Source organism: Bos taurus, chromosome 21, assembly GCF_002263795.3.
Source record: "Bos taurus isolate L1 Dominette 01449 registration number 42190680 breed Hereford chromosome 21, ARS-UCD2.0, whole genome shotgun sequence".
NCBI lineage: Eukaryota > Metazoa > Chordata > Mammalia > Artiodactyla > Bovidae > Bos > Bos taurus.
The window spans coordinates 20,767,263-20,785,776 of record NC_037348.1 but is presented as its reverse complement, the minus strand read 5'-3'; the positions used below and the strand labels follow the sequence as shown (position 1 = coordinate 20,785,776).

At 41.9% G+C, this 18,514-nt stretch overlaps 1 protein-coding gene across 5 annotated transcripts in view; it reads right to left on the bottom strand.

Annotated features, from left to right (window-relative positions):
* FANCI (FA complementation group I) overlaps positions 1-18,514 on the bottom strand; it is a 64,608-nt gene that overhangs the window by 1,870 nt on the left and 44,224 nt on the right. For 3 of the 5 annotated variants that reach the window (XM_005221829.5, NM_001191454.3, XM_059879064.1), the window contains 17 exons: positions 17,653-17,754; positions 16,356-16,526; positions 16,158-16,279; positions 15,481-15,645; positions 14,726-14,905; positions 11,186-11,352; positions 10,774-10,850; positions 9,694-9,810; positions 7,538-7,589; positions 6,579-6,706; positions 6,411-6,479; positions 6,132-6,225; positions 5,666-5,853; positions 4,204-4,257; positions 4,064-4,123; positions 1,755-1,823; positions 125-220 (listed from right to left, as the gene is read on the bottom strand). In XM_005221829.5, the coding sequence (XP_005221886.2) occupies positions 125-220; positions 1,755-1,823; positions 4,064-4,123; positions 4,204-4,257; positions 5,666-5,853; positions 6,132-6,225; positions 6,411-6,479; positions 6,579-6,706; positions 7,538-7,589; positions 9,694-9,810; positions 10,774-10,850; positions 11,186-11,352; positions 14,726-14,905; positions 15,481-15,645; positions 16,158-16,279; positions 16,356-16,526; positions 17,653-17,754 (1,911 nt within the window). The remainder of the gene's footprint in view (positions 1-124; positions 221-1,754; positions 1,824-4,063; positions 4,124-4,203; positions 4,258-5,665; positions 5,854-6,131; positions 6,226-6,410; positions 6,480-6,578; positions 6,707-7,537; positions 7,590-9,693; positions 9,811-10,773; positions 10,851-11,185; positions 11,353-14,725; positions 14,906-15,480; positions 15,646-16,157; positions 16,280-16,355; positions 16,527-17,652; positions 17,755-18,514) is intronic. The other 2 variants (XM_005221830.5, XM_010816963.4) reach the window with 2 other exon arrangements.

Below are 18,514 nucleotides of genomic sequence, written 5' to 3'. Positions count from 1 at the left end.
AGAAATAGCAAAGAAACAAAAGAAACGCAGTCGCCTCCCCCCAGTGCAGTTGTGTTGCTTCAGTTTGCCAGGTCCCCTCACAGGCTAAGTGGAAATCAGTAGAAAAATTACAGAATATGCTTACCTTTGACCTCTTAGAAAGGTGGATGAGAAATTTTTCATACTGTTCAATGGCAAAGATGAGATTAGGAATTGGCTTGGTTTCCCGAAGAGCTCTGGCCTACAGGGCAAAGAAGAGAAGACCTAAATTTGGGGTTCAGGGGTGGTAAAGTGCTCTGAAACTGCCTATAGCAGAACTGCTTGTGGCTTTGAGGGAAAGAGAGTCTAACTTCCAATGAAATGCAGTTTTACTTATACACCAGTCATTAAGATTTTTTTTTGACAGTTCAGTTTCATCAAAGGACCTAAATGCTAATGGAGATGGCAATTAATCCTTTCTACTTGTAATTCCTAAACCTGTGTTTTCTAGAGGCTGGCTGAGGGAAGGGCCGTGGTGTGGGTGTCTGGCTGCCTCTCTGACTTGGGATTCTTGTGATGATGAGCCCCTCTGCACTGGCTCTGCTTCCGCTCTAGTCTACAGATGCGTTTTCATAGCTGCGATTCTCTCTCCCCTCAACTTGAATTGTAGCTTGTAGATCCTTCCATATGTTTCTTATGCATATAGACATGTTTTTATATTTTTTAAACTACAAATGAAGACACTTTACATCTTTTTTTTCTTTAACATTATCTTAGAATTCTGTATCTGAACATTTAGCTTTGTATTTTTTCATGTCTGCATAGTTTGTTCTACAGTATAAATATACTGTAAAAGCCAGCCCTCTATTGTGGGCATCTTAGTTTTCCCAGTATTTCACTTTTACTTACAACATTACTAGGACTGAATATACACAGGCCTTGACAATAGAGATATTCTACAAGTAGAATTGCTGCATTAAAGACTGGTGCATGTGAACAGTTATTGCTAAATGTTCCCCTTGAGAGAGGACTCAATTCTTACTTTGCCAGCAGTACCCTGGAGAATCCACTTTCCGGCACCAATCTTTCACATCCTTTAAGGGGCACCTTTTGCACTCACTAACTTTTCCTAAAATCAGCTCCTTCCCAGTGGTTATCCTAAGCTATTTCTATTTTTGAAGAGTTCAAGATTTCCTGGTACTTCCTGAATAGAGCATATACAGAGGAAAAAGATGTTCCATTTGAACAAAGTCCATGAGTTGAGAAGCAGCCATACACAAATAAGCACATTTTCCCCAGCTTTACTGAGATGTAATTCACATACCAGCCATTTACCCATTATATTGCATGCTTTTTTGTGTGTGTTTCTTTGTGCATTCACAGAGTTGTATAACCATCACCATAATTTTACAGCATTTTCACACAACCCACCTGCACAAGAAATCCTATACCCATTTTAGCAGGCACCTTCCCAGTTTCTCTAACATCCCCCTAACCACTCCTGCTCCCCAGTTCTAGGCAACCACTAATCTTTTTAGATTTGCCTTTTCTGGGCATTTTATATAAATGGATTCATATAACACCTAGTCTTTGTCCGACTGGCTTCTTTTACTTAACGTATTTTCAAGGTTCATTAGCAACCTTTTTTTTTTTGTTGTACTGCACGGCATGCAGGATCCTAGTTCCTTGACCAGGGATCAAACTGGTGCCCCCCTGCAGTGGAAGCGCAGAGTCCCAACCACTGGACCACCAGGGAATTCCCAGTGGCCACGTCTTGGTCACTGTCAGCAACTTACGATGGCTGTGGGGCCGGCAGCGGTTTTCTCCTTTTCTCCGGTACATTTTAGGCTCCTACTGTGCTTGTTCTAAAGAAAAGGAAACAAGTTCTCTCATTCCTGAAGGTTTTTCTGTAGAGCTACCAGGCTAGTGGTAATTTTCTAATACGATGATTATAGCGATAACGGGAGAACTCTTAGGGGGCCAAGTCTGGGTGAAGAGATTCTCCTGAAGCAGATGCTGGGCAATGGGAAACATTCTGGGACACTTCATAATCCTCAGATATTTTCCCGCTTTTTGTTGTTGGGAGATTTACAGTCTTGCTCTTGGATGGGTCTATCACAGGGAAGTGAGGTTAGGACCCACCGTTATTAACACTAGGGCAGCCAAGGGACTCATGAGCTACAAAGAACTGTCAAGGGGGGAGTAGGACTAGGTGTTCACTACTGGGATATTCGCTAAAAGGGCTAGAGAAAAGATAGGAAGCTGGAGAGGTTGTTCTCAGAGCCATGTGTCTCACATGACAAGTGGTTACAGGCTCCAGGACGGTTTAAAGGTCATAGAAACACTTTGTTTCCCTATGTTGCAGATAATCAAAATAAAGGGCTCCTGGAGAAAGGAACAATCAAGAAGGGGACCAGGAAGTACAGGATTCTGATAAGGCAGGAGAGAAGGGACACGTGAGGCAGAGACCACCCAAGTGTGAGGCACACAAACAGGAACCTTTTACTTGAAGGGGAGTTCTGTGCCCTCTAGGAATGACAGACCACGGCCCATGGGACAACTAACAGTTAAAAACAGAGGCCTGCAAACAGAGAGAAATCACACTACTACAGCCATGTGAGAGAGAGGAGGCTTGGTTCACATGGCATGTTCTGGAAAATAAGAAAATGTAGGGATCCCAGAGATGCTGGTGTGAAGAAACTTATTTTTGGCCCTGGAAGGCAGGGTAGAGGGTGAATACTTTGTAGGGGAGGGGCAGAGAAGCAGCACAGGTAGTAGAACTCATGTGACCAAATGGGAAGTGAGCCATCTTCCTAAAAGTTGTACCCCAGATGGGACCTTGTTGAAACTCCCTAAATCAATCCCAGCTATGGCCTGTTTCTGCTGATTCAGGCAGGACTAAAACTGTAGTGGGAAGAGAAGTATCTTTTAAAGGTATACAGTCCTGAGCAGGATGCTAAGCTACGGGTTTTGGAGCAATGGCTTTCACTGCTTTCTTCTCACTGAGATCCAAGGCTATGGGAAAAAAGGAGCTAAAAGAGAATAAGCAGCTCTTTGAAAGATGTGGCAAATGCAATCCAGATTTCTAGATAAAAGTTGGAGAGAGTTAATGGAACCTTGGGCTCTTGACTCATTAAGCACATCTCACAAAGACAAAAAGTGCCTGTGGATCAGCTGATTTGTCAAATAAGGCTTTAAGTCAAACACAGATTGAGAAGGGGAGAAATATCCAAGGAAGAATACATAAACCAGTTTTTGTGTAATGTAGAAAAAAAGATAGTCTGGAAGGTGCCTAGTGATAAGCAGAAGAAAAGCTTGAGAATGGGTCAAACACAAAACCCCAAACCTCCCAGCATTTTACAAGTCAGTGAGTGTCAAGTATGCTTCCAGAGCAGGGGCTGGCCAACTACAACCAAGAGGCCAAATCCAGCTCCTGCTTGTTTTTCAGAAGTTTCACTGAACACAGCCAAGCTCCTTCATTGTATATTGACTATGGGTGCTTTTATTCCACAACGGCAGAGTTGAGTTGTGACAGTGACTCTATGGCCTGCAAAACCCAGAGCATTTACCATCTGGCCCTTTGCAGAAAGTTTGCAGACCACTGTCACGGAGTCAAAGAACCCAGTTCGAACCTCAGCTTTGCCCCTTTTTCTGGCCGTACCACACAGCACGTGGGATGTTAGTTCCCCAACCAGTGATCAAACCCACGCCCCCTATATCAGAAGCTCGGAATCTTAACCTTTCTGTTTTTGGCCTTATGTCTGACAGCTTGGGAAATGATGCTCTAAGGTCATGTTCATTTTATTGGAACAGCAAATATTTAGAGAACACCTGCCTGGTGTTGTGTTAAGCACTTTCCACAAGTTACCTCATTTAGCCTCACCATGCCTGCTACTACTTCACTCACATTCCCAAAGGAGTGGGTTTGGAATCACCCAGAAATAGACCAAGTCACTGAGCCTAAGGATGCATGTTTCTCCTCTGCTCCAAGTGCAAGCATACCAAACACTTTTTCTCTCTAAATCAAACTTAGTGATCAGTCCCCTGGGAATACAAGGAGTCCTTTCTCACTTGAAGATACACTGTGATACAGACAATCACTTACCTGTACATAAGAAATAAACGAATAGCATAGAGGGGTCAGATGTGAACCAGACAGCTTCACCTGCAGCAAAGGAGAAAGAATTCAGTAACTGTAGGAATAAGATGCTTTCCCCATTCCTAGGAAAGGCATTCTCAACTCACCAGTTTTTCCATATTTTTCGGAATTCCTGTGGAGGGCTGATACACCTGGAGATACTAACAAAAGATTCCAAGATTCAGTATTAGGCAATGGCAGGACACCCACTTCTCTCAAAGGTTTCATAACGTTCTAGGGGAAAGCGTTGGAATCTTACATGCATGCATACTCAGTCATGTCCAACTCTGTGACCCTATGGACTGTCGCCCACCAGGCTCCTCCATCCATGGGATTTCCCAGGCAAGAATACTGGAGTGGGTTGCCATTACCTACCCTGGGGGATACTTTCCAACCCAGGGATTGAACCTGCATCTCGTACGTTTCCTGCATTGGCAGGCAGATTCTTTATCACTGAGCCACCTGGGAATCCAGATTTAGAATGCTATTCCTACACAGATGTCCCATGAAACTACAGGTAGTGACTCAGTGAGCACATGGTGTATGACTATTGCTCTGGCTGGAGAGAGGAAAAGAAAATAAGCTACCCAGATTCGTGCAGAATCTTAAGACTCCAGGCTTCCTTTTTTCCCTCCCCTAAGCTCCAAAGCTTCCCAGACAGGAGGCAATGAAAGATTTAAGTTTCTGACTTGTTCCATTTATTGCTTTAAAAATCCTTCAGGGTGATAGTCCCTGAATCTAGAAAGCCAATGACTTTGCTGTTTTTCTTTTAGAAAAAGCCAATAAAGATTATAGAGGTTCTCCGTATTTCTACCACAGAAGCTAGTTAGCCACACACTATAGCCAGAGCGGCACCTTCTCAGAAATGGCAGCGCTGCTGTTTGGGTACATGGTGTGAGGCGGTCCACCATCTTTCTTTGGTTGTCCGTGCCTTCCTAAGTAATGTGGGTCATTGCTAGAATCAGATCTAAATTACGTAGTTCCTAGCACTCTTGAATGTCTGCTGAGAATCAAAATACTGCAAATACAAAAAAAGTTTCTTGTTAACGGATACTAAGAAGCATTAACTTAAACTCAGGGCAAGTATACCTTGTATTTTCAAAAAATAAACTTATTCCCTACTCGTGTACCTGACCTGTGAGGCATTTAACACCTACTTGTTAAAGGACAAATACCCTTTCGGTGTCCAGACTGGTCTGAAATTGTCTAACTTTTTGTGTAATTGGAATCAGATTAAATTCTATAGCTAAAGTTTAGACTGAGTCTTAGAAGGTGTTTGAAAAGGCATTTATACTCAATTATACTCAATTAAGAGGCATTTACATTCATTATACTCAATCATATGAGCAACATGCTCATATGCTAAAGAAATATGGAGCTCTAAAAACAGATTTAGAATTATGCCTCAACTGTTATTTCCAGGCCTGTGGAGTCACCTGCCATCTACTGGTCAAACTGTGACTTGCAGAGATGTAGACATGGGTTCTGCCCTGGGGTGTTCAGCACCAGGGGCAGTGTCCTGGCTGGGTGGGGCAGAATGATGGTGGTGACTGACTCTCCGATACTCACATATTTGACAAGTGCTGTAAGAGTGGTGTACATTTTGCCAAGGTCCTTTAACAAGGTGTCCACACAGCTGCCTGATGGCAGGGCTGTCTGCACCAGCTCGTGGAAAAATGTGAGCAGAGTTCCCAACTGTATGATGGTGGTTTTCTCCATGGGATGGTTTGTTAGGGCTGCCTGAGAAGAGGCCTCTTCTGAAAGGAAATGAAGTTAATTAGCACATTCAAACCCAACTGACCTTATTTTCTAGTTCAAGTCAAAGAGATTTAGAAACCAACTAAACATCATTAACTAGGAAGTCTGGATGCAGAATACATTAATAATTATATCTTCTACTTTCATTACTTAGGAAGTCTAGCACAAACAAACAGACAGAGCTCAGGGGCTCTGCCTTTATGTCTCTTCCAGTTCAGGTTTTAGTTGGCTTTGCTTTGATCACAATTCCTGGAACCCCTCCCTCAACCCATGTTACCTGGTATGATTTTTTGATTTGCTTGTCCCTTAAGCTTGGTGATCAGCCAGTCCACTTCTTCTAGGACCTTCTCAGCTTTACTCAGAACAAGCAGCTGTGAAAGAAAAAAACGCCTGGCATGGCTCACTGCACACAGCTGCTGGTGTAACATGATAGCCACGGCCACCAGTGGGCGGGTTAGAGGCCTCAGGACTTTAGCCACTGTAATTCACTCCTCACAGGGAATAAAATGGAAGGGATGACAAGGCTATTTCCCAAGTGCCAGGGATCAACACTTACACAGACAGTAGGGGCAGCTGTTTTCAAATTCACCAATGCAAAGTTGTTTGTTTTCTCCACTTCCACATCCTGGGAACGGAAAGAGAGGTGAGATGTAATGACAGTAAGGCTGTTCCCCTGGCCTCTACTCCCAACTCAGGGCTCCATACTGAAGGCTCACTACAGTACCTCGTCTATGTCTCCAAGAAGTCCATGGATATCCTGGGACAAGTCACGCAGCAGACCAACAGGACTCTTACACGAAACATGGAGGTTGAAGAGCAAACTCAGCATGCCCTTGCAAAAGGAGGCATCCTCTAGGAGTAGGAAGGAAAGAAAACTCAGTTATAACCCAAGTCAGTCCTGTAGCGGGTGGGGGTGGCCTGGCTGGAATGCTAGCCTGTCATGTTTCAGGCACAACATCCCCATGCTGCACACACTCCAACCCAGGCAGCGGGTCCACAAAGGTACACTTCGACCCACAGGTGCAAATGAGGGGGATGTTTCCCATTTATTAGTCACTGTCAACATATAACTAGCATACGGGTCAAGAAATATCAGCACCCCAGGACACTCCCCTCCTCACCAAGGAAACTGTCATTCTGCCTTGTAACCTCATATCGAGTTTTGTCTGATTTTGAACTCGATCTAAGTAGCACCATGCAGTAAGTCCTCTGTCTGTGTCTGCCATCTGCTGAGTGTCATGTGCGCCGGACTCCTCCATGTCACGTGTCAGTGGAGTCTGTTCACTCCCACCGCCGTCCAGTGTCCCACTGCGCGCACAGTGCAACCCCTCGACCCATTTGACTGCTGACAGACGTCTGGGTTTGGTTTTGCCTATTAGAACAGTACTGCTGTGAGAATTTTCCCACCTGCTTATGCTGGGAGTGGAACTGCTTGATCGTAAGCCTATGTTTAATTTTAGTAGTTAAGTATTGCTAAATAATTTCCCAGAGTGGTTATACCAACTGACACCTCCAGCAGCAGTGAATGAGAGGTTCAACTGCACTGTATTCTTACCAACCCTTGGGGCTGGTTTTGTGTATTTGAAGTTTTGGATACTCCGGTGAATGTGTAATTTTCTAAATGTTGTTTGGTGCTGATGATTTTATATAAACCTGAAAAAGGAAATATGGCAGGAAACTTACCGCAACTGTTTTCCGTGCAAATCTTAGATGTCCAGGATAACATCTGCACAAACTGGAGATCATTAGGATATTATAGAAACATTCAAAAGACAGACCTAGGTGCTATCAGACTAAGAGAGCTCTAGGCCTTTGCAAGTCTAAACAAATCACCTACTAAAACATATGCCTGGATCTAAAGTGGTACTCTACTGAAAAACAGCATAAAAGTAAGTCCAAAGTTACGAGCTGAATTACTGATTCTTTTCTTAAATATAGCCTATGATTCAATTCTCAAATGCCCTCATTAAGGGCCAAAGGTCCTGGGGTCTGGGCTGTTATTTGAGCTTCCCTGGCCCCTCCCACCACAGTTTGGGGCTAAAGTGCCCTTCTTCCTCTTCCCATGCCCAGCACTCTCTGCATCTGAGACATCTTTAAGAATACTAAGCTAATAGAGGCATAGGAGAATAAGATCCTGGCCACAGTGACAGTCAAATTAGCCTTTAGGAACCAAGAGGCCACAGGAGGTTAAAAGGGAGCAGGGGGAAAAAAAAGAAAAGGGGCAAAAGAAAAGAGTTGGGGAAGCTTAAGGCCTTGGACTAGTAGGTCATGTTTCACTAGACACACACTCAGCTTTCTGCTTCAGCAGTTATTTGGGATAGGCTTCTAGCCACCAAGACACTGAAATGCAGTGATGTTTAAAGGTAAAATGACCAGTAAGAATTCAGGTTTTGATCTGTCAGGGAAAAAAAACTTCAGAGGCTAAATGAAAATTCTCTGTGAACTGATATAAAAATATTTCCCAGAATACAGTGATTACTGTAGAATACAGATGTCCAGAATACAGTGTTAAATGTAATAAATAAATAAAGCAGGATGCTGAAAAAGCTTTTGTGTGAAGAGGGTAGGGTTGAGCATAAGAAGCTATATTCATATTGCTGTACAGGAATAAAAGAATTCTTTACACAAGACACTAAAAGATATTTAGCTACTGGGGGAGAAGAACTGAACAGATGGAGGACACGGATAGAAAGGTGACCATTTCCTGCAAATTTTTTTATAATGTCTGGTTTTCAAATCATTGAACTTTATTACCCATTCAAAGTTAAATTAAAAATTTTAGACACACTACCCGAAATTATGAGGGGGTGGTAAAATTTTAAAAATTTCTTCTTTATATTAGCCTTTCCAAATCTATTTTCCTTCAACTGTCCCCATGTTCCAATTCCCTGTGTTTCTTTCCTAGTCTTGGGCTCCTTGCAGCAAAAGTAGCAATATGAAAGAATGAAGCTGAAAGTAAAGTGGGATGCGTTGTTCCGATCTAGGATGAAATAAGTAGCAATGGGGATTTTCTTTGGGCTACCTGGAACTAAGACAACAAGAAAATGAAGTTTGCTTTTTCAGTGCTCAAATGTCGTAACATTCCAGGCTATAGTCTGGCTAGCTCTTCCTAAAAGCAAGGGCTTACACAAGGAGGCCTGCACCTCAGCACTCTCAACTTGTCTCCCCACAGGTCAGGAAATAGATGTGGGAGGACCACACAGCCCTAGTCTCAAGAACTCTCTTTATCATCCTTTAGGGAAATTACTCCTGAATGGAACAAACCCACAGAATATGGCTTCTCTTATTGCACATGTGTGAATGCTCATGTGGGTACATATATTCTTCGTGTACATGTGCAAACCCAAGCACATATACCTAAAATCTATCTGGGTAGAACAGATTCTCTTTTAGGACTATAATTATGCTTTCTGACTTATCACCTTTTGTTGAATATCCCCCAAACTCAGAATCAGCTAATTTTGATGAGAAGGTTAACTGCTGAATGTCAGCTACCTTGATAATTAACATACTTTCATCTTAGAAGGGGGTAGGGAAACACAAGAAGGTTGAAGGCCCCACAGATAAACAAGACTTTTTTTTTTTTTTACAGTGCTTATTGTTTACCCTTGACAGTGGCCAAATAAACAAAAGCAGTTAACTACGTCATGGTAGAAACACTATGTACGGGGCAGGGGTGGGTGGAGGTACATCTTACAGATCTTATATTAATTCAGGAGCATAACTGGATACATGATTTTAAATAAGCCAGATTTCAAGAGGACATTTAGTTGTACACTGTAAGATGTAGTATTCTGGCCTTCTGGGGGATGCAGAGTGGGACTGATTGGTGCTCATACCTCAGCAGAGATGGGCTTCAGCAGCTTGGACAAGCTGGTGAGAACAGTGGCCAGAAGCAGGGCTTCTTTGCTCTTAAAGTCTTCCTCTTGGCTGCTAAGTAAATTCAACAAGGACCTCTGAGAAAGGACACACAGAAACATTAGCAGACATGATACTAGCAAAGAGAAGAGACATCCAGCCAGAGATTCCTAAGGCTGGGACAGAAATGACTCAAAAATACCAAAAATCCAAGAGGATAAAATCTGGAAATAAGACCTGGATTGAGCAGGTAGTCTCCTACCCTTTTGTGATCAGACGTCTGAGTGTTCTCTTGAGCGCTATGGACTCCTCAAACCCCTGCCACATGTACATTAGGAATGAACTGTGCACCCAGTTTTGTTTATTTTAGGCTGCACCACACAGCTTGTGGGATCTTAGTTCCCTAACAAGGGACAGAACACGGGCCCAATGAAAGTGCTGTGTCCCAACCACTGATCGCCTGGGTGGTTCACAACTTCCTGAGGCCCATTCACTGACCTGAGGGCTAGACCATACCCCAGCACTGGCATTCCCTACACACTGTCCATTTCCTTTTTCTTTGTTCCTCTCTCACCACCCAAAACACTGTCTTTGGTCCGTCAGTCTCTTCCCACTATGTAAGCTATGTGAGGGTAGGGTTTTGTCTCTTATTTCTTGCTAGAACTTCAGCACCTGAACAGTTCCTGGCACATGATACGAACATTAAAGAAATCCTCTGGGATAAAAGATCCTGATACGTGACAGCTAGTGGTTAGAACCATCTGACAGACAAAGCCAAGTTACACTCCCTGCACGAGTGGGCTCCTGGCCAGCTCTTTGTATAATATCAGCTCAGTGATTCTTAGAGGCAATGAGTGCTGTAGATTGGGGTGGCTTGACACACATCCTTCCTTGAATGATGCTTTTAAATGCATTACCTTTCATTCTCAGAGCTGTCAAGTTGCTTGAATGATGACCCAGGAAAAACTGCTGTCCTACTTGTGGACGGTCTGCCTGTTCCCAGCTGGCCTGGTAACAGTCCCTTTCTGAGGACCCTCACAGCAGTCTCCTAGGTGTCTCACCTGAAACTGACGGATCTGGAAAGCTGCTCTCTCACTGACACTGACTTCCTCCTCTTCTTCCTCCTTATCTGTGGCATCTAGGAAAAGGAAAAGAACGCTATCTGCTTTGAAAGGGGCTTGGTTATTTTTTTTTTGCCAAGCTAAAATTTTAGGAGGCCAAAAAAGCCTGGAGGCAGCTTTAATTATATTCCTAACATTCAGCAGCTTCTTAAGGCTATATTCAGTTTCCCAGTCCCATCTGTGGTTAAATGGAATCCAGTAAGTGCCGATTCTGAATCCACTAGATGTCACTCCTTAGCCACACTGGGACTCTTCGCAGGTGTCCTCTGCTGGGCTAACAACTGGAATTGAGAGGTTTGGTTGAGAAAGAGAAACTCAGATCGAGCCAAGTTATCAAAACTGAAATGCCCACCCAGAGCCTTGAGAAACTGATGACACTTGGGCTGGTAGAACTGCTGCACGGCACTGAGTATCTTCTGTATGCCCTCCAAGCACAGCAGCGAGATGTTCTTTCCTTTCTCTCTCTTTCCCGACTCTTCCACTGAGGTAGGGATTGAAGTGTATCTCCAAAGCAAGACCCTGGGGAAAAGTGATTTTTAAAGTCAAGTTCACTGAGATACAATTTACATACAGTAAAATTCCCATCCTGTAACTGTATGGCTCTGCTGACTCACTTCCACAGTTGTGTACTCATCCCCCTCAATCTAGGTATTTCCATCACCCCAAAAGTTCTCATGTGCTCCTTTGCAGTCAGTTCTTTCTCTTTGATTTCCCAGGCAACCACCGATCTGTTTCCTGTCCCAGCGGTTTTACAATTCACAAACTATCATATAAGAATGGTATCATTCATTCTGTAGCTTTTGAAGTCCGGCTTTGCTAACAGCATGTAGCTCTGAGGTTCACGTCTGTTGTTGCACGTACTGGCAGCCTGTCGCATTTCACTGCTGAGCAGTATTCCAGGGTATGAATACGCCACAGATTGCATAGTCACCGATTTATCATCTTTAGGTTGTTTCCAGATTTTGCTATTACAGGTAAAACTACTATATACAAACTTTTATAAAAACATCTGCTTTCATTTCTTTTAGGTAAATACCTAAGAGTGGAATGGGTGTACCGTAAGATAGGTGTGTGCTTAACTTTTTAAGAAACTGACAAATTATTTTCCAAAGTGGCTGCACCATTTTACATTTATGTCAACAGTGTATCAGAGTTTAAATTCTGGGCATCCCTGGAGGCTTAGTGGTAAAGAATCCACCTACCAATCAGGAGACCTGGGTTTGATCCCTGATCTTAGAAGATTCTACATACAGTGGAGCAACTAACTACTTGAGCCTGTGCTCTAGAGCCCGGAGCTGCAACTACTGAAGCCTGTGTGCTCAAGAGCCCGTCCTCTACAACATGAGAAGCCACGGCAACGAGAAGCCCGTGTACCTCAACTAGAGTAGCCCCCTCTCACTCAACTAGAGAAAAGCCCGCACAGCAAGAAGACCCAGGGTAGCCAAAAATAAATACATAAATAAACATTAAAAACCAAAAAACAAAGAGTTTAAATTCTTCCACATCCATGACAACACTTTGGTATAGTCAATCTAAACTTTTAGGCATTTTAATAGGTGTTTACATTGAGGAAACCAGAATTGAAAGAGACACGTGTACCCCAATGTTCATCGCAGCACTGTTTACAATAGCCAGGACAAAGAAACAACCTAGATGTCCATCGGCAGACAAATGGATAAGAAAGCTGTGGTACATATATACAATGGAATATTATTCAGCTATTAAAAAGAATGCATTTGAATCAGTTCTAATGAGGTGGATGAAACTGGAGCCTATTATAGAGTGAAGTAAGTCAGAAAGAAAAACACCAATCCAGTATATTAACGCATATATATGGAATTTAGAAAGATGGTAACAGTAACCCTATATGTGAGACAGCAAAAAAGATACAGATATAAAGAACAGACTTTTGAACTCTGTGGGAAAAGGCAAGGGTGGGATGATTTGAGAGAACAGCATTGAATCATGTGTATTATCATATGTGAAATAGATCGCCAGTCCAGGTTCGATGCATGAGACAGGGTGCTCAGGGCTGGTGCACTGGGATGACCTTGAGGGATGGGATAGGGGGAGGGGGGGCGGTTCAGGATGGGGAACACATGTACACTCATGGCTGATTCATGTGAATGTATGGCAAACCACCACAATATTGTAAAGTAATTAGCCTCCAATTAAAACAAATAAGTAAATTTTTAAAAGAAAAAAAATTAGGTGTTTAGTGATATCTCATTGTGATTTTAATTTGCACTAACCTAGTGACTAATTATGTTGATCACCCTTTCATGTTCTTATTTGCCATCTATATATCTTATTTGGTAAAGTGTCTGTTAAAACACTTTATCCATTTTCTCAATTTGATTGTTTTCTTAACAAGTTTGAGTTCTTTATATACTCTGGTTACCAGTCCATCATCAGACACGTGTTTTGCAAATATTTCCTGTTAATTTGTGGCTTGTCTTTAAATTTCCTTAGGAATGTTTTTCAAGGAACAGAGTTAAATTTAAAAAAAATATTGATTGTGCTTCTGGTATTATACCTAGGAAATTTTTTACCTAAAACAAGGTTGTAAAGGTTTTTCTGTCTTCTAGATGTTTTACAATATTTGGTTTTATACTTATGCCTCTGATTCATTTCAATATTTGGTTATAACATGAGAAATGGATCAAAGTTCAATTTTTTTTCACATCAGTCGCTCAGTCGTGTCTGACTCTTTGTGACCCCATAGATTGCAGCATGCTAGGCTTCCCTGTCCATCACCAACTCCCAGAGCTTGCACAAACTCATATCCATCAAGTCGGTGATGCCATCCAAACATCACATCCTGTCTTCCCCTTCTCTTCCTGCCTTCAATCTTTCCCAGTATCAGGGTCTTTTCAAATGAGTCAGTTCTTCACATCAGATGGCCAAAGTATTGGAGTTTCAGCTTCAGCATCAGTCCTTCCAATGGATATTCAGGACTGGTTTCCTTTAGGACGGACTGGTTTGATCTTGCAGTCCAAGGGACTCTCAAGAGTCTTCTTCAACACACCAACTGATTCAAAAGCATCAATTCTTTGGCACTCAGCTTTCTTTATAGCTCAGCTCTCACATCCATACATGACTACTAGAAAAACCGTAGCTTTGACTAGACAGACTTTTATTGGCATAGTCATGTCTCTGCTTTTTAATATGCTGTCTAGGTTGGGCATAGCTTTTCTTCCAAACAGCGTCTTTTAATTTCATTTTTTCACATATTCCTGTACAATTGTTCCAGAAACACCTGTTTGAAAAGACTTTTCTTTCTCCATTCCATTGCCTTGGCACCTTTGTCAAAAGTCAAGACCATACTTGTGTAGATCAGTTCTGAACCATCTGTTCCACTGATTCTGGCAATACCTCACTATCTTAAATACTTATTTAATGTTCTATAAATATTGATTAAAGTCAAGCTGGATGATAGTGTTGTTCGAGTCTTCTACATCCTTTCTGATTTTCTATCTAATTCTACTGATTACTGAGAGAGGTAGATTATTATTTGTGTATTTCTCCCTCAGTATTACCATTTTTGCCTTAAGTATTCTGAAGCTGTTATTAGGTGCTATTAAGTACATATACATTTAAAACTGTTCTGTCTGCTTGATGAATTATTTAGTCATTATGTAATATCCCTTTTTATTCCTGGTATTAGATTAACATTTTATATGTGGCCAACAATCCACACCAAAACAGGACTAGGAAAAAACCCCAACATAGTGAGTGACTGCACTTCCACCTTTGGGTATGCCGAACTTCAAACCACCTTTCTCCCTACCCAACTTCAAACCACCTTTCTCTCCCCACCCCCGTCGTCGATTTCCTCTCTTGGAGATGCCACAGCAAGTGGAACAGGTCTCTAAGGGTGTGTGGGGCTTACCGAGTTATGTCACAGAGGTTCTGAAAGACCTTCTCTGGGTTTTGGCCATCAGGGCCACTCACATGCCCTGTTTCCTTTAGCTGCTGGACCTTCATCAGAGCCACATTCACTGCGTAGCGCATGAACTCATTGCTGGACCTCAGAACAGACAGGCTCTCTTCATGACTCTGGGTACTGTCCCTAGACAGGAAAAAAGAGACAGAAAGATTCCCCTGCTACTGGGACTTGAAATTACGTTTTCTAGGGACAGTTCACAATAGCACCCAGCCAGTTCTAAAAGACAGACTCCAGGCAGCCCACACCAAGAGTCACTGCCAAGGCTGTCTTTCTACAAATATTATTCTCAGCGTTACCTCCCTTTCTCCCCCTTCCCTCAATCCTTTAACTTTGATGAAATTTAAAGGTCAGTCTTAGTTAACTTTCTGTAATGTTTTTTTTGTTGTCACCCCCACCTTTTTTTTTAAATTCAAGCTTTTCTTTCCCTTCTTTTCATGCTACTTAGGTTGATTTCTTGGAATCTATCCTATCTTTTCATCCACTAGTTCACTGTTTCTGATGTTCCCTTTAGTAATTCAAAGCATCTCTTTAAATGCCTATGTGTCCTGCTTTCAAGAAAATTACAACCCCGTTGACTTACTTTTTACTGTATATATGCTAAGAATTGTGAATCCAAACTAGGTAATATCAGTGACCCTCAGTAGGTGTTTTTAACCCTCACCTTAAGGCTGTCTTTAAGCCCTGTGTTAGAACCTTACCTGAAAAGAGCTGTGAGAAGATCAGACACAAATTTCATGGACAAAAAACTATCGGTTGGTCGGTTGGCCATTTTTGTTTTGCCTTTACCAGATTTTTCATTAAGGATGTCGGAGAGCTTCTTGTAACACATAAATAAGCTCAGAATTGTTTCAAACTTAGTCTTACTGTATAAAAGGAAAGAGTCCACCAAGGACAGGCATCAGAATATTATGGTTTACTTTCAAGACAGTAATAAGGAAATCACAATACTTCTTTAGATGTCATACTTTAGACCCAATATTACAAATGAATCGATCTTCACTATTAACACAGTACTCCTAGGTAATACCCAACTGGGTCATTTCTTTTCCCCCTTTATTTGTATCAGTCATTGCAGAGAATGAAAGTTCAATACTACCACCAATCAAAATTTCTCTATTAAAATCAGGGGTTGTTATGTTCAAGGTCTGGGGAATGTTCAGTAAAGTAAAGCCTGATGGAGAGACAAAATTCACGAGCCTGTTTGGCATGTGCTTGGATGTTCCCTGGTAGAAAGAACATAGTTTGGTCTTAGGCTAGAGGTCCATCTAAGAGTGTCATGCGCTGTAGTCTGTTCATACCTAGCCTATTGTTAGTGTTAAGAAAACACACTCCCACACACAAAATGAACTACAAGTAGAGTTAGAGTATACCCTACCTGAAATTACTTATGAAGAAATTATATTCTATTAGAACCTCACAAATTCCCATAACAAGAGAAGCGCAGATATTATTTTTGATGCCAATACCAGTGCTCTGAGAAAAGTCTGCTGATTTGTCCTAAAAGACACAAGATAAAAATTAGTAAGCTACTAAAAACCTCCATTACTCAACACAGCTTAGACTTAGCAATTACCAGTTCGAAGTCCTCTAGTTCACTCTTAATCATTCTATTCGTAATCGACTCCAACATATCATCTAAGTATTGGTAGAACCCCTCTTCCTCCTCCTCTTCTTCTTGCTGTAATGGTACCACTCTGCTCTTATACCAGGCCAAACAGTGTTGAATACAACATAGCAGATAATCCTGTAGAAGAAAAGATAATAACTGAATATTCTTGTTAAAGGATAACCTATCAAACTGTTGATAACTGACAAATAATCCTTATCTATAAGGCTAAATAAAGTTATTCATTAGCATCACAAATTAAGTCAATCTGGAGTTAAAAACAAAACAAAACAGAAAAAAAGAATGGAACTAACAGAGGCATTGTTTTCTGGCCTTTCCCAAAGACAGTGGTTTCACAAGTAGCTGACACCTAAGAATGTAACATCAAATGTGCTATCTCTGATCTGGTACAAATACCAAGGAGCCAGGTTGTGAAATTAAATCCTCTCCAGCACCTTTGCCTGGAAAATCCCATGGATGGAGGAGCCTGGTAGGCTGCAGTCCATGGGGTCACTGAGTCGGGCATGACTGAGCAACTTCACTTTCACTTTCACACACTGGTGAAGGAAATGGCAGCCCACTCCAGTGTTCTTGCCTGGAGAATCCCAGGGACAAGGGAGCCTGGTGGGCTACTGTCTATGGGGTCATGCAGAGTCAGACACGACTGAAGTGACTCAGCAGCAGCAGCACCTTTGAGTCCCAAAGGCTATTCCAAACATATGGATTTAGGTTAAGGGAATCTTTGGGAGACCACCATAGCTTCTCTCTAGGCTGAGGACATCTGTTGTAAGTCACTCAGGAGTTTCAGTTTCTTTCTTCCCGCTAGATGAGAATAGAAAACCAACTGTCCCAGTTTCTCTGAAGGTTCAACAGAATGCCAGTTCTAGCTCAGCCTAAATCATACACTCCAGACTAATGAAGCAGATCGCCTGGGTTCACCTGCTTCTGGGTAACCTCCTTCTTCCAATTCTAAAGTATATCTGTTTAGTACTTGCAATCAAAGAGCCATTAATGGGAGGTAAAATGCTCCTTGGGAGAAGTGATAGATGCCTTGATTATTAGTCAAGTGTTGATATGCAGATATCTCACCACCAGAACCAAGGTGGTGATGGGTCAGGGAAGAGTCAAGAGTAAAAATTCACTGGGAGTACCAGGTGTTTCACAGAGAAGTCATCTCTTTCTGAAACTCAACCATATCAATAGGGCTGGTAGTTTTACTTAAGAGTAAAAATAATGGTTATGGGAGGAGGAAAGAATGGCTCACCAGTGGTTCCTGTAGAAAGACCTGATCTCCTTGGGTCAGAATACAAGCTTCTAATTTCAGAGGAGGCAGTACATCAGGTTCTGGCTCATAGAACTGTTTCAACTGTGTATGGGAAAGAAAAAGACATCACGGTTCATGAATGCTTTTCACTTTTTTAACTGGTCAAGCTAATGGCAACTTTAATGTTTAATGCTTTCTAAGACATTGTTTCCCAACTGTCCAAAGAACACTGCAGGAAAATCTGTTGCTTTGGCTCAACCCTGTCCTTCCTTTGCCCTTGCATCAGGCAGTGCACTGACTGACACCTTTCCTAGTCCACTTCATCACCTCTCCTATAAAACACCATGCTCTCTCACACCAGTTCCTTAATTTGTATAGGCTATCAAGCACTTTCAGTACAGCTTGGTTAATAAGAATAGAGGCTCCAGAGTCAGACTGACTGAATCTAAAATCCCAGTACCACTACTTATTAATTCAAGAAAGGTAGATGTCTTGGTTCCTCATCTGTGAAATGAGGATATTATTAATATAAGCATAAACATTTGTATACGATTAAATGTGCTAACACATGTAAGGAGCTTCAAATACTATTTAGCACATAACAGAGCTCAAAAAAAGTTAGTTAACTCAGCCATAAAAAAGAATCAAATGATGCCATTTACAGCAAAATAGATGGACCTGGAGATGACCATACTAAGTGAAGTCAACTGAGAAAGACAAATACTATATGATATCACTTATATGTGGAATCTTTAAAATGATACAAATAAAACTTATTTACAAAATAGAAATAGATTCACAGACCCAGAAAACAAACTTATGGTTATCAAAAGGGAAAGGGGGTGGGGAAAGGATAAATTAG